At 32.7% G+C, this 15,804-nt stretch overlaps 1 protein-coding gene and 1 long non-coding RNA gene across 2 annotated transcripts in view; both read right to left on the minus strand.

Annotated features, from left to right (window-relative positions):
• LOC102601642 (uncharacterized) overlaps positions 1-8,354 on the minus strand; it is a 10,946-nt gene extending 2,592 nt beyond the window's left edge. The window contains exons 1-6 of the mRNA XM_006358136.2: positions 7,970-8,354; positions 7,742-7,856; positions 6,630-6,746; positions 6,325-6,411; positions 6,064-6,140; positions 409-536 (exon numbers count right to left, since the gene is read on the minus strand). Coding sequence (XP_006358198.1) covers positions 409-536; positions 6,064-6,140; positions 6,325-6,411; positions 6,630-6,746; positions 7,742-7,856; positions 7,970-8,172 — 727 coding nt within the window. The 5' untranslated portion in view covers positions 8,173-8,354. The remainder of the gene's footprint in view (positions 1-408; positions 537-6,063; positions 6,141-6,324; positions 6,412-6,629; positions 6,747-7,741; positions 7,857-7,969) is intronic.
• Positions 8,355-11,552: 3,198 nt separating this feature from the next.
• LOC102602311 (uncharacterized) lies at positions 11,553-15,055 on the minus strand. Its single transcript, XR_368157.2, has 2 exons — positions 14,831-15,055; positions 11,553-11,820 (listed from the first exon to the last, which is right to left on the minus strand). It is a non-coding gene; the product is annotated as an uncharacterized lncRNA (long non-coding RNA).
• Between the last annotated feature and the right edge of the window lie 749 nt (positions 15,056-15,804).

Here is a 15,804-nt window from a genome sequence, read left to right on the forward strand (position 1 = left end):
TTCTCCAAAACGTATTTTACTTTGTAAACTAACCTATGTTCTTGCCTTTTTGATGGAGAAGAACAGATGAAGGGGAAGGAGGCGCAAGAAGAAGAAGAAAAGAGGTGGGGGTATGGGGTTTGGGATCTTGGAAGAAAGAAAAAAAGAAAGTAAAATTGAGATTTTAAAAAATAAAATAAAATTTCCACGTGTCACATACCAATTCGTTTATTTTTCCACATAAGAGGCGTCTGGATGTACACACTTAAAATGCGGTTTTGAAAATATAAAAAGTGTCAAAATGACACAGCGAGACCCTACATGAGGTGTCTAAAATGAACATCGCTCACCTGAGGTGCCTAAGTGAAAGTTGGTGCCAAGTTTAGGGGACCACCGATGGGTTAGCCCAATTATTAACAGATTACACACCTGTTCCAAGACAGTACTTGCATCTCTTATGCTCCTGCTGTTTCACATTATTGATTTCAACAACCATCAAAGCAGAGATCACCCCAACTGCACCCCCAGAAAATGATGCCACAATTGGATCAACCTGACTGCAAAGTGCATTAACATACTATGAAATTGTTGCACACAGATACACGCACAAAGCATCAAATAGATCTTTCAAGTATATGATATATAACCCAAAAACTGAAATTTTAATAATACTTAAAAATTATGGCTTCATTGGCTTTATATCACTTTCTGTTTCAAAAGTGATTAGCAAGTATCATCATGCTCCAGATCTATCCAACATAAATAAAAACTTGTGAGCAATGGTTTCTCTTGGTACTACTCTTCTCTAGTAATGACTAAAAATGAATCCCTGAAGTTTAGTCCTGCATTTGCTTTGCTCCTAGAATTGCTGATCTTAAGATCTTATGTATTTCCTCTCCCTCAACATACAGTAGAAGAAAAATCGAAGGAAAAAGAAGCTGTAGATATTGTAACTTATCTTTCTTTTTGTGAGAAATATTGGAAAAGAATATTATTGAATTGTTGTTGTTTCACATTATTACATGAGATCCTATTTATAGACACTAGAATACAATCATTTACGAAGTAGGATACTATTTAGTATTCCTATTTCTATTTCTATTCCTATTCTAATAGGATTGTATAAACCTATTCATATTCTAACACTTCCCCTCAAGCTAGTGCATACAATTCTTGTACCTAGCTTGTTACAAATATAATTAATACGAGGACCAATGAGGGGCTTGGTGAGATATCTGCAAGTTGATCCGTCGACTTCACAAAATTGATAGACAATCTCAATGTGCTTGTCTTCTCATTAAATACTTGATTTTGATGCATAATGTCAGTCAATCTCAATATGCTTAATCTTCTCATGAAATACTGAAATTTGATGCATAATGCTGATAAAACACAGAGTGATAAAATTACAGTGTTAACTTTCCAAACCAAACTTGCAAAGACTGTTTCAGACCATAGAGTGACTCACATAATTGACATACAAGGCTACTAAACTCCCCTTGAGCAACAAAGTGCTCAAAATCTAGTATAAAGTATATGTATCATGTTGGAATCAATAGATGAACCGATATTAAACAAGTCACCGAAAAACTGGCCGGAACATGCTCATATGCCGGAGCATTAGATTTGATGGCTAAAAGTGGTCACAATCTAAGAAATAAATTATATGGGTAGGGTCGGAATGATGTCACGACCCAACTAGAAAATAGAAATTATATAGGATAGTTCGAATTGATGGAACGACCCCATTGAAAAAGAGAAATAATATGGGTAGGGTCGGAATGATGGCATGACCNAATAGTTCGGAAAAATCCACGGTACTACACAAATTAAATATGAAAAGTAGTCCGGAGAGATGCACGGTGCTACGCAAATCAGATATGCAAAAAAAAAGATAAGTCACTGGAAGGATGGCACGGTGCTACACAAATTATATATGAAAAAGTAGTCACCGGAATGATGGCACGGTGCTACACAAATTAAATATAAGAAAGTAGTCACCGGTATGATGGCACAGTGCTACATAAATTAAATATGAAAAAGTAGTCACCGGAAAGATGAAACGGTGCTACACAAATACCAACGGATATGGGGTTGATACAAAACAACCCTAGAAAAGTCACCAAAAATTGATGCATGGTGACCTGTCTGACTGAGTTTTTTCCCTTGAACATGGGGTTCATGCATGTATCATTTGTCCTACTTTTGTTAACATAATCATTGGCCAGACGGACAACATATATGGGTGCCACCCGCCGACAGTGGAAGTTCTTTAATTTTCTACCAAGATCGTAGAGGCTTTGATACCATGTGAGAAATATTGGAAAAAAATATTATTGAATTGTTGTTGTTTCTACATTATTACATGAGATCCTATTTATAGACACTATAATACAATCCTTTACCAAGTAGGAATACTTACACCCAGTGGCGGAGGCAGAAATTCTATCAAGGGGGTTCAAATAAAAAAAATGTTGTTGCCTGGAATCGAACCTGTGACCCAAAGCTCACATAGGCGAAATCCTGAACCCCATAAACCATTGAGCTACTCCTTTGACATATGCTCAGGGGGTTCAAATTTAAATATATATATAGTGTAATTGATCTTATATATATAGTGTAATTTTTTTTCCGATGACCCCCCTGGACACACTCTACATCCGCCACTGCTTACACCCCTAAACTTGGAACAAGATCGGGGGTGTATTTAAGTTGGTCAAGTTAATGAATGTTTTTAAGGCTGTCAATAGTTCATGAATAAAACTAATAAGCGACTTATATGGAAGAGATCGTGGACAACTTTCTGACTTCTCACAACATAAGATGAATGTCTCAATAATAAGTCAATTACACACCTAAAATTGATAAGCATATAAGGTGTGTTTTGTATGGAAGAAAACATTTTCCAATTTTCCCATCTTTGGTTGGCCTTAAATGTTTGGAAAATGTTTTTCCAAATCAACTCATTTTCCTCAAATTTAAGGAAAATGACTTTCCTTCCAAAATTAAGGAAAACATTTTCCAAAATTCTACTTCATCCTTTAATTTTTTTTTCTTACCCTACCCAAGAGAAACTATGGTTGAGGGGCTTCAGAGTATCAAATAGGGTGGGTTGTGACATGGAGATCACACATTTACAATATGCTGATGATACTTTGGTTTTCTGTGATGCCAACAGAAACCAACTGATGGTTCTCAGAGTTATATTCGTGCTATTTGAAGCCATATCAGGACTACATATCAATTGGGAAAAAAGCTTCCTATACCCAGTGAATGAGGTCACCAATCTAACCTCTCTGGCTGGTACACTTGGGGGGACGACTGGTGAATTACCAACTGTATATTTGGGCATGCCACTAGGAGCAGAAAGCAAGTCTTCAGGAATCTAGAATGAGGTGGTCGAGAAGTGTGAAACCTTGGCGGGAGACTCACTCTCATCAATAGCGTTCTCGACTCCATGCCTACCTACATGATGTCTATCTTTCCTATCCCAGATGGGGTCATTAACAAACTTGATGCAATAAGGAGGAATTTCCTATGGGAAGGAAATAGTGACACTAAGAAATTCCACTTGGTTAAGTGGGATAAATTGATTGGGAGCAAACAAAAAGGAGGTCTTGGGGTAAGGAATTTGAAGATTCAGAACCAAAGCCTTATGATGAAATGGCTATGGAGACTAGCATCCAGTGAACAAGCACTATGGAAAGAACTTATCAAGCAGAAGTACGAAATGGAAAGAACTTATCAAGCAGAAGTATGAAATGGAGGATCACTGGTCTACCAAAATGGTCACCAGTACTTATGGAACTAGCATCTGGAGGGCCATCAGAAACTTTTGGCCAAAATTAAGAAAAAATTGCTGCATTAGAATAGGAAATGGCATGAAGGTCTCCTTTTGGGAGGACAGCTGGTTAGAACAAGGCTCCCTAAAAACCCTCTTCCCAGATATCTACATTCTGAACCAACAACAAAAAGACATTGTGGTAGAAGTTTGGTCAAATCAGGGATGGAATTTAAGTTTTAGAAGGCCCCTAAATGATTGAGAGATCCAAAGACTAGTAGATTTCTTTGGAATCCTTGAACAATTCAAAGGAACCTCTACCTCCCAAGATGGATTGTTTTGGAATCATAACTGCAACGGAAATTTTAGTGTGAAGGAAACTTACAAAAAGTTCAACTCTTTCACCCATCAGGTTACTGGCTGGCCATGGAAACTTATCTGGAAAGTTAAAATGCCTCCTAAGGTGTCCTGCTTCACTTGGCTACTAGCAAAGCAGGCTGTTTTTGACTCAGGAGAACCTTATGAAAAGGGGTATCCAACTGAGTCCTAGGTGTTTCCTGTGTGGAGAAGAGGCTGAAACAGTCAATCACCTCTTTCTTCACTGTAGGATCACTAATATTTTGTGGAGCATTTTCATCAATTCGAAGGGCCTACTTTTGGGTGAATGCCAAGAAATATTGTCCAGGCCCTGAAGATATGGAATAGTTTTGCCTACATTTCTGGTCATAAAGAAAGATGGAAGATCATCCCCACCTGTATCTGGTGGTCTGTGTGGAAAGAGAGGAACCTCATATGCTTCCAAAACAAAAGTAACAGCATCCAGAAGATGAAGATGAATTGCTTGGTTTTATTTCATTTTTGGTGTAAACAGGAGTATATGGAAGATCTAGACTCAGTAATGAATGCTTTAGGCACCTTGTAAATTTTGTTATTTAGGATTGAAGATCTTCCTGATACTCTCCTTTTATTTGTAATTAGTAAACCTCAGGTTTGATTTTTTGGAATATAATACTAGACTGTTACCTTCTCAAAAAAAAAGGCAGCATAGCATGAGTAAGTCAAATATTTTTTTCCCCCCCCCCCAAACCCCCCCCCCCCCCCCCCCCAAACAAAAAAAGAAAAAAATTAAATACTATTTTTGAAAATTTTCAGATTTTAAATTATTTTTGGGAAACGCGATCCCGTCAATTTTTTGTTTTTGAAAATTCTTTTCCTAGGTCAGGTCCTGGGTCGAAAGTTTGGGTTAGGTTCTGGGTCAAATCTCAAGGTCGAATTTTGGAACGGTCATCGGGGTCTTGTCCTAGTTTTTGGTGTTGGGGTCGGGTCCTAGATCAATTATCGGGGTTGATTTCGGATCAGAAATTATTTTCCTAAAGAGTATTTTTTAGTCTCAAGTCAAAAATGAAAGATATTTTCTGACAAAATTTTCATTCACCAACCAAACATTAAAAAATATTTTCCACTTGCCAACCAAACATGAGAAAATAAGTTAGAAATCCACTTGTTCTCCAAGAAAACATTTTCCATGGAAAACATTTTCCTTCATACCAAACACACCCTTAATGTGCTCCTTGTGAGATTTGTTTGGAAAATTTTCAGGAAGAAGTTCTTTTGAAAAGTTTTTGGAAGAAAACATTTGTGCTATAACATGTTTGGATAGCTGAAGTTTTTGAAGATTTATTATTTTTTAAGAACTTTTCCCATAAAAAACTGCCCCTTTCCCATTCTTCATTATACAATATTTTTGGAAAACCTAAGAAGCATGTAATTTGAAAATTTTCAAAAAGGTTTTCACAAACAAACTCTACCATGAATTATCTGCATATATCATAATTCTCTCCATGCACTAATTACAACTCATTACTAAGAGAAAGAAGTTGCTGTAGTTGTGAAAAGGGTGGCACATTTGTTAAAAAATGGTCAAGCATTCGAGTAATTCAAAGTTGCGCTAATAAAGTAGGTGCCTTGACTCATCTACTAAACCAACAAGAACACTATGACATAGTTTTGCACACACATAAGGACCCTTTAGATTGTCATTTTAGCATCCTATGTTCTACATTTTAATGACCTAAGTTCAATAAAGATGCCTCTACGGATTACCAGCAGTGAGAACATATTTTTTTTACCTATAGTTTTGGACCTTTGTTTTGGTAAGCCTATATGTTTTTTTTTTTGATAACCGAGAAATCCGTCTGTGACCCGCCCTTTGGTAAGCCTATATGTTATGAATCCATTGTTGTTCGTGGTAGAGAAGTGAATATACTTCTTCACTGAGCAAACATACAATAATGTAAACATACCTCAGTTGCATTGGTAGATGCATGCTTCCAATAAAATCGGCATATGATGTGCCTCCTAGTCCCAATTTTAACTCCAACTACAGCAATATGAGCATGCTTTAGAAGGTAAAAGTAGTAGGCTCCATAAGGCATAAATAGGAGTTTGAACTGACTGTTAGCATCTAAGAACTCCTCAGAAATTAATCAGATTTTCACCTTTAAGTCAATTAGCCAAATGATAACAATAATAAGAAAAGTAAAAATGTTAAAAGAAAAACCTACACTGGGTGCTAGAAGTCCACCAAAAAGCATAAATCCAGCAATGAGGGATAAACAAGTAGCATAATATTGCTTTAGATTTGCTGGTGTCTGCAAAACATAAAAAATTCAGTTAAATACTGTGTAGCCTGCAGCGTGACCAACCAAAAGGGGGAAAAAAGAGGTAGAAAAGTCCATGAAAATTTACACAGATTGGAGAACACGAAAAAAAAAAAAGGATCTCCTTACTTTATGTTAACTGGGACGTTAGGTTATTATAAGTTGCTGACCATTAACATAAACATTTTGCAACAGCTAAGAGTACTTACAAGAGGAGGCAAAAAGGGAATAAATGATGGGAAATTAGGAAGCTCATTTTCTTGTGCGTCCGTTAGTATCCCAAGCTCAGCACTCTTTATCCTTTGTTGTATTCTTAGCCGGCGTACCTGCTCAAGTTTGAAGATAGAAGGAATAAAAAATTTGACACTAGAAGAGCATAAATATCTGATTTATGCAACTATAGCAGTCAAACCTCTTCGTTCCCCAGTCCCACAGCAAACTCAGAGCACAGATAACATGGATATAAGTATAGATACTTCAAATCTCAAATAGGAGTCTGACCAAAATAACAATGGGAACATCTCTATTCATGATAGGCAACACAGATACATTGAGTGGCAATACTGAAAGCAGGTTGTATTTCATATTGGCGAAATTGTAATAAAAACCACAGTAAATTTCATATAAGTGAAACGTCTAGCAGCCTTTTTGATGACTTTTTTTTTTTAATGACCGTGGTGTTCAGGCCATCTTTCGCACACCTCGACTAATTCCACGGGATACCTACCCCTTCTCACCAGCAACAAGTATCAGGTAACTCTATCCACCAAGGCTAGGGCAGATGGGAAGAATCACCTAGTCTTGCAAACTTTTTCTTTCTTATTGTGTCATTTATATACATTTCTCCGGTCCTTAATATGAATTATGTGTGATCAATAATCATGATAAAAACATGTTTGCTATGTACTTTCTATGTAGAGTTATGATTAGGGTCATTACTATTATTTTCCAGTTAAATACCTTGGAGAACTTCACATTAAATTTTCCAGTTAAATACCTTGGAGAACTTCACATTAAATTTTCCAGTTAAATACCTTGGAGAACTTCACATTAAATTTTCCAGTTAAATACCTTGGAGAACTTCACATTAAATTTTCCAGTTAAATACCTTGGAGAACTTCACATTAAATTTTCCAGTTAAATACCTTGGAGAACTTCACATTAAATTTTCCAGTTAAATACCTTGGAGAACTTCACATTAAATTTTCCAGTTAAATACCTTGGAGAACTTCACATTAAATGATTAGTATACTAAACACAAAGCTAAGTAGACATAACAGTAATAAATACAAATTCTGAAAAAGAAGAAGAAGAAATATACCTCCTCCATATGCAAAAATATCTTGTTTCTCCTACTTCTAATATTATCTCGAATTTCCTGCAACTCCATTTTAGCAAAGTCCTCTACTGTCTCAGGTCCTTCAATTATACAAAACCTGTACAAATCAATCCCAAATCCTCTAAACAGTCAATTTTCTCCCTTCCTTATAACTTTCAATAATTAATCACAAGTACCGAAACATTCAAACAAATAATTCCTCAAAATTACCCGGCGGCGTTTTTATCGAAGGATTCAGAATCTAACGAAGTAGCGTATGAAGATGCATCAGCATCGGAGGCCATGGATCGGCATGTAATTCTATTTCTACGATGTCCATGGAGGAGATATGTTGAGGTAGGAAACGCCGAAGTGGATGGAGAAAACGGCGTCGTTGAACAAGATAAATACAGTATTCGGCCTGCACATACCATTTCTGAGACGGAGAAAAATCAGATTACAAGTTCATGGAGATTAAGTTAGAGCTACTGGATCGGCTGAGAGGAAGAAGATGACAAGAAAGAGCATCAAGGCTTGTTCAGGCGGTAAGTGGTGGGTATTTTTCTCGTTAAACCCAATACTTCCTCTATGCCCAAACTCAAAAATAAAAATTGTTGGGTGGTTTATACGTGTCACTGGGTCATTGTTGTTTATTTGTAAAGATGGACCACGCAATTAATGGGAGGATTAGATCATTTTGTTTTTTTTCTTTTCTCTTTTGGAAATTTAGTGGATTTTTTTTCATCTTTTAATTATGATATATTTTGATTCTGTGGTGAAGTGAATGAGGCTAGACTGTTCGTCTCTTAGAGCCTTTTTAATTGACTTAAGAGTTGGTTAAATCTAATTTTTTAAGTTATTTTTAGTTTTAGTGTTTGACAAATTTAAAAATAACTTAAAATAAGTTTTTTTCACCCGCTTAAAATAAGTTTTTAAAATGATTTAAAATAAGTTAAATGTAAAAGTATGACTGCTTTTTATTTTTTGACTTAAAAGTAATCTAAATTTGATTTTTGAAAGTTACTTTTTTTAAGCCAATTCAAACGGACTCTTGATTAGAGTTCTGGATTTGAGTCTTGGGTATGAATTTTTTTTTGGTGAAGTGGATGAGGCTGGACTGTTTTTTTCTTAATTAGAGGTTTTGAATTCAAATCTTGGATATGGAGAAATCGTGGCTAGGAAGCGTTATTTCTGAATAAGGTCATAACTGACACAAATTTGAATTAGTCGAATTTCAATACGGGTACCGAGCAAAAATAATACAAAAAAAAGAGATAAATTTTGTGTTGATGTTTATGATAGTTGAATAAGCATAACCATTTATGTGAAAGCGTGGTTATGTTTTTTTTTTTCTAAAAAAAATAAAGATAAAACAAGTTCAATTTTAAAAAAAGACTTGAGAAATAGGAAGGGTATTGAGTGAAGTGTGGGGCTTATTAGTTCAAGAATAAAAATGTCAATGGTGGGAGCATTTGGAAGAGTTATCTTTTTCTTGATAATGCAACTTAGCTTCATGTAATGGATACTTTTGCTTTCATTAAAGTAACTACACAACAAAAACATAAAATTAGAAGGGGACAAATATGTCTATGTCACGCATTCAAATTAGGATGAGATTAGATTGACATTCATTTCTTACTACCCATTGAGTGACCTCAATTTTAACTAACTGAAAGTACTTTATGAACTTCACCTTCAATTATTATTAATATTACTTAATTTGGAAAGAGAATACGCATGTCTCCGTCAACATGTGTGCTTCTCGAAATTTAATTTTGAATTTAGGGGTATTTTGGTCATTATAAATTTTTTATTTATCTATTTTAATGACTCAAAATAAATTTATTATTTTCATTCAATACTATTTTTATTATTAAATAACGATAAAGTAATAATAGTCAAATTTAAAATTTTAAAATATAATTAATAAAATAAAATCCTAATAAAATTTATTTGTCTTATCGGAATTAGAGTAAAATAAAATAAAATAGACGGAAAAAAAAGATATAAATAATAACTTAGTCAAATAGTTTTAGTAATTAATTATATAACATATTTTTTTATAAGTGATATGGTATTACAGGAGACACTATAAGAACAAGGGAAAAGGGCCTGATATACCCCTCAACTTTGCCATTTGGAGCTGATATGCCCCTCGTTATGAAATTGGCTCATATATACCCTTACCGTTATACAAACGGCTCACATATACCCTTACCGTTACAAAATGAGCTCACATATACCCTTCATTTAACGGAAGTGAAAAAGTTAGTTTTAAATTTATATTTTTTACTTTTAATTTTCTTAAAAATTATTTAGGGGGATAAATGATTCTTCTAGCAAAGTTCAAGGTATATTTTAATCTTTTTCATACACAAATTATTTTTTGACTTCTTTTATTATAATTATTTGAGTTTCTTATTCTTATTTATTTTTTCTTCATTCCTTAGTGTAAAAGAAAAAAATTTAAAATATTTTTTGTGTGGCTATATTATATTTAAACTATTTTTTGTGGCTATATTATAATTAAAACTTTTTTTTTTGTCATATTGTATTTAATTTTGTATTTGAGAAAAAAATTTGGTCATCTATAATAAGTTTTTACAAGAATATTTGTGAAACATAAATAAATTTGACCATCAAAATAATAAATCTAAATTAGGCATTGAACAAAAAAGTTAAAAAATATATATATGTTTGAGGAGGATTAAATATACTCATATGGGATTATATATATTTTTTTAAATAATAAAAAACTAACATGAAATTATTATTTTTCATTTTCGTTAGAGGAAAAGAGTATATGTGAGCCATTTATATATAAGTAGGGGTATATATGAGCCACTTTCATAACGAGGGGTATATCAGCTCTAAATGACAAAGTTGAGGGGTATATCAGACCCTTTTCCCTAAGAACAATTAGATTGTCAACACAAATAACTTTAAAAGAAATTTTTAACTCAACTTAATTAGTGTGACTTGAAAAAAAAGATAATTCTTCCTTTGAACTTTAACTTTTAGATAATAATTTTGACCAATAAAATTATGAAATATTTTATTTTAAAAAAATCTATATTTTAAATATTTAGTATAATATTTTTGTGCAATGTCTAGCTTCTTAGGCCTCAAAATGAAAAGAGACCTGAAGTACATTTAGTACCAACTCTAGGATTTTTTTTTTACCTTTTGAAATTTTCTCAGTTATTTTAATAAACAAATTTCATTATCTATCAATTATCATACTATATTTTCACGAAAATATACACAGAGAGGAATCATAAAGGTACGGACAACATTTCTATCAACAATAATAAGAAAATCCACTAGGACTTGGGACCCTCGACAAATCAACTTTTGTGAACTTCCACTATCATGCTTGGCTATAAGATCAGAGAATCTTGAGCAACAAATTTGTATTTCTGAAAGTATCACGTATTTAAGAAATGTAATCATAAATTAAGTTTTGAAGCATCTTTTACTACGATGTTTCAAATTTTCAAAAATATCATGTATTTGAGAAATGTTGTGAAAAATTGAAACAAGTTCAATGTGATGCTGTTACAAATTAGAAAGGATCCATGAATATGTAAGAAGTAGTACAAATACATCGGATAAAAATAAAGTTCAAATCGCTACCCAACTTCAGAGAACAAAAAAATATTCATGGCAGTAATAAACATTTTATTTTATTTTAACACTCCACACTAGGTGGTTTTTTGGGATTTAGGCATGACCCTAACCTGTAGGTATATCAAACAAAAGTAGTACAGTGATGAGGACATGAACCATAGCCTCACTATGAAAAGGAAGAATGTAACTAATAAATGAGAGTTGTTAGAATGAATATAAATATCCATATTAGAATGAGAGTATTCATCTATACAAAATGAGGCTAAAATAAGTAGTTAAGACTAGTGGAAGTACATTATCATCTATCATTAATAACAAATTGATTCCTTCAAAGTTTGACCCTGAAGTTTGGTGTGCCTTCTCTATCCATTGTGATAAGAGCCTTAACCATACAAAGCAGAGAATCAACTAATTGAACATTTGGTTTCTTTTCCCAATGTTGGCAAGATAATCTGTAACCATGTTACCTTCTCAATAAATATGGACAAAAGAGCAATTGAGATTCTTAGAGATTTTTTTTTTATATTAGTAATAATTTGTTGCATCTGCCAAAACATCTTCATTTTGTTGTTAATCATGTTGATGATAACTTAGAGTCAGACTCAACAATCACAAAACTATAACCTTTATCAAAACATATATATATCTAGTTAACTAAATAAGAAATAAAATTCATTTTTATACTAAAAGAAGTGCTTCTCAAGTATCCCTAAAAAACAGAGGGAATAAAATGAAAAACATTATTTGACATTCTAGTTTTAATTTTGAGTACCAATTTCACTCCTAATAGTCTCACGCAAGGAACCATTTACTTTCAAAATACTTTCTCCCACTTATATGAATTTTGTTGTACTAATTGAAAATAAAGACCCAACAACTATACTTTTTTCAAATTATATAACAGAGAATAACAAAATAAAATTTAATTATCCACTGAAATAGAGATCCAATTTGAATATTGAACTTGAAGCATAAAGAAGACAAAGGAATGTGAGAAATCTTAATAGGCCGATTAATGTTTATAAATTATTTTCTAAAAATGTGACCACAATTCTTTCATCTATCCGAAAGAATATCTTTTCAAGAAAGTTAAAAATTGTTTTGTTTTCGAAAATAAATGTTTTATACTAATGTAACCCAAGTGAGAGAATATTGAAAATGGGATTATATTATTTAAAATATTTTATTTATAATAAGTTGTATGCTTGTCCGTAAACCCCATTTACAATGTGATAATTAATTTTGAGTCATGACTTTATGTGTTTGGTAGGTCTAGTGAAGTGATAAGTGTAGACCTATCAAGTCCCATAACGGAAAGGGTTACTAGAATTTTACTATTATATCTAGGTCCCCTCTCTAATCCTAGATAAAATATTTTTGTATTCTCTTGTAGTCATATCAAGAGAGTGATAGACAAGTATATGTTAGTTATTTCATTGACGCCATCATCTTGAAAAAGAATACCAGAAATGAGGCCTAATCTATTCTATAAATCGTTAAAATTTAGATAAATACATCATTCAATACAACTAATTTTATCGTTTTTGTATCTTATCATGTTCGTCTAGAAAATTATTAAGTTAAAAATCTAGTATGATAAACAATGATAACTAATTCAAAATCAGTGCTTGGTTATTGGTTGAAAACTAGAGTGTAGTTGTTTCTCTTGCTAAATTTATTTTTCACGTTTGTGTTTGTTGATTGGTTGGAGAAAATTTGCAGGGTGCTATACTTCTTCATGAGTTTTGGAAGCTCGAAATTTTAGTTTGGTCTTGTATATGCCTAGTTGTAGTGTGTGTATATTACTTGAGTCAAATTTCCTCCAACCAATCAACCAACACAAATTTATAAATTAAATTTAGCACCAGAAACAACTACACTCTAGTTTTCAATCAGTAACCAAGCACTGATTTTGAATTACTTATCACTGTTTACCATTCTAGATTCTTAACAGAATAATTCACTAGATGAACATGCCAAGTTACAAAATAGATAAAATTAGTTGTATTGAATTATAACGAATTATAGAACAGACTAGACCATTCTTTCTAGTATCCTTCCTCAAAATGATGGCGTCAATGTGATAGCTATCACGATCTATCACTCTTTTGATATGACCACAAGAGAAGACAAAAGTATCTTATATAGGACAAAAGAGGAGACCTAGCTGTAAATAGTGAAATTCTAGTGACCCCTTTCGTTATGAGACTTATTAGATTGAGCCTACATCAACCATCTCACTAGACCCACCAAACACATAAAGTCACGACTCAATATCAGTTATCACACTATAAGAGGTTTATTGACTAGCATACAACCTACTATAATATTTAAAATATAAATAAAATATTTTAAATAATGTTAGCTCATTTTTGAGTATTCTCTCACTTGACCGGGCTACATTAGTAAAAAAAAATTATTTTCGAAAACAAAATAAATTTAACTTTCATGAAAAGAAATTTTTCGATTTGATGAAAGAAAATATTTGTAGTCACATTTTTAGAACATAATTCATAAACATTAATCGGCCCGAAAACTTAATATGCCTTTTTTTAGTGGAAAAGAAGTGCTATTATTCAGTGTCTTACAAAGCATAGCTATACATGTTTTATTTGTTATTGTTCCTCCTAAATGTGTGGTGAAAGAGCTCCATAGAATATTTACAAAGTTCTTTTGGAGTAACAAGCTAACAGGAAGGACCAAACATTAGGCTACTTGGGAAAATGTTTGCCTACCAAGAACTGAAGGTGGATTGGTTTTTTGGTCTATGATTGGTGTGTCTAAAGCTATGTATGCTAAGCTATGAGTTTATTATAGTTTCATCTTAAGCCTGAAACAATTTCATTTGGTTGACATTACTTGCACCTGGTGAGAGAATGTAGGTGTTCAAAGGGTACTAAGTTAGGGCTTAAAGAGATCAAATAATTTTTCACTTAAACTGAGGGTGGTTAATTCAATTCTTTAACTCAAAACAATTTCATAAGTAATAAACAATTAAAATATCTAATCTTTTTATGGAGGGTATAGTTCTGTTGTGGATTCAATCCATTGGAGATTAGATAATGAAATTGCAAATTACCTGGATTGTTTCGGCTGCATAATTGATTACAACAAAAACAGGTGATTCGATACATGGTTTGAACAATCAGAAATAGTCGATTGGTTCAATCTTGACCTCAATCACCATAAATGAATATGTACTAATGGTTTGAATGGTAGTAATCTTTCTAAGTCCCAATGGAGATGTTAGTTACCTCATTAAAGTTAAATCAATCGGTTTAGCTACAAGGGAGAACTCTCAAAGAGTGCTAATCGACTAAACAAGCGGTGGATTAAGGGTCTAGAAATAGAGATTTTCATAAAACATTGAGTTAGTTCCAGCATAGATCTACTTCTCAGATGGTCTTTTTTGGAAATTCAATTCATTAAAAGATAGATTTAAAACCAGATTTGAGAGTTTACCTGATGAATGTTAGTGATTGGAAATGATGTCCTCTGCGGCACCATTATTGTGACAACTTGAAGCTCTTGAGATGTCCAAAACTCGATCTAATCGGCGTCGAAGTTCCACCATCGTCTCCGACAAGCTTCAACTGAAGCGAAGATGGGGAATTGTGAGATTTCTAATTTGGTCTAGATGCTTCCACTTTTCTTTTATTGATTTTATTTTTTCTAGATTGGGTTGGGCCATTTGGGCTCAATTTTGGATGTTTATTTACCTTTAGTTAGAGGTTTATTTTGGTCTTTTTCTGTACAACTTCTATTATTTATAAAAGGGTCATTTGGTCAATCTTTAATTTTTTTTTAAAAGGGTTAAGATGGTTCAAAATCAAATAAAAAAATGTTATTGGCTTAACATTTCGATAATAGTTTAAGATTCTTTTATCAAATTATTAGTATTATTATAATTTGAGGTTTTTTCAATGAATTAATTGATAATTCGATAGATATTAATAAATAATAATTTTAACCTTTGATATATAAATACCTTCTCTTGGGAATAATTTTATATTTTTACTTCTCACTGTCTCAAAATACTATCTCTCAAAATAAATAAACTATTTGAAATAGGACTCACTCTAACATACATAAGGAGTCACTAGTCATAACAAGATTCCAAAAAAAAGATAAGGGACTGAAAAATATCCCAACTTTAGTCGAATTTGCTGTTGCGATACTAAACTTTTATAAGGACCTATTACCTCCCTAGACTATTTAATACCGTATTTTTTACCCCTGAACTATTTAATAGTGTATTTTAAAGGTATATATGTGCCCACGTGGACACATTACTATTTATAATTTTACATTATTTTTTATGTCCACGTGAGCAAATATATATGTTTAAAATACGGTATTAAATAGTCTAGGGAGGTAATAGGTCCTCATGAAAGTTTAGTATCGCAACAACAAATTCAACCAAAGTTGGGGTATTT

This window comes from Solanum tuberosum, unplaced genomic scaffold (assembly GCF_000226075.1).
Source record: "Solanum tuberosum cultivar DM 1-3 516 R44 unplaced genomic scaffold, SolTub_3.0 scf00268, whole genome shotgun sequence".
Taxonomy (NCBI): Eukaryota; Viridiplantae; Streptophyta; class Magnoliopsida; order Solanales; family Solanaceae; genus Solanum; species Solanum tuberosum.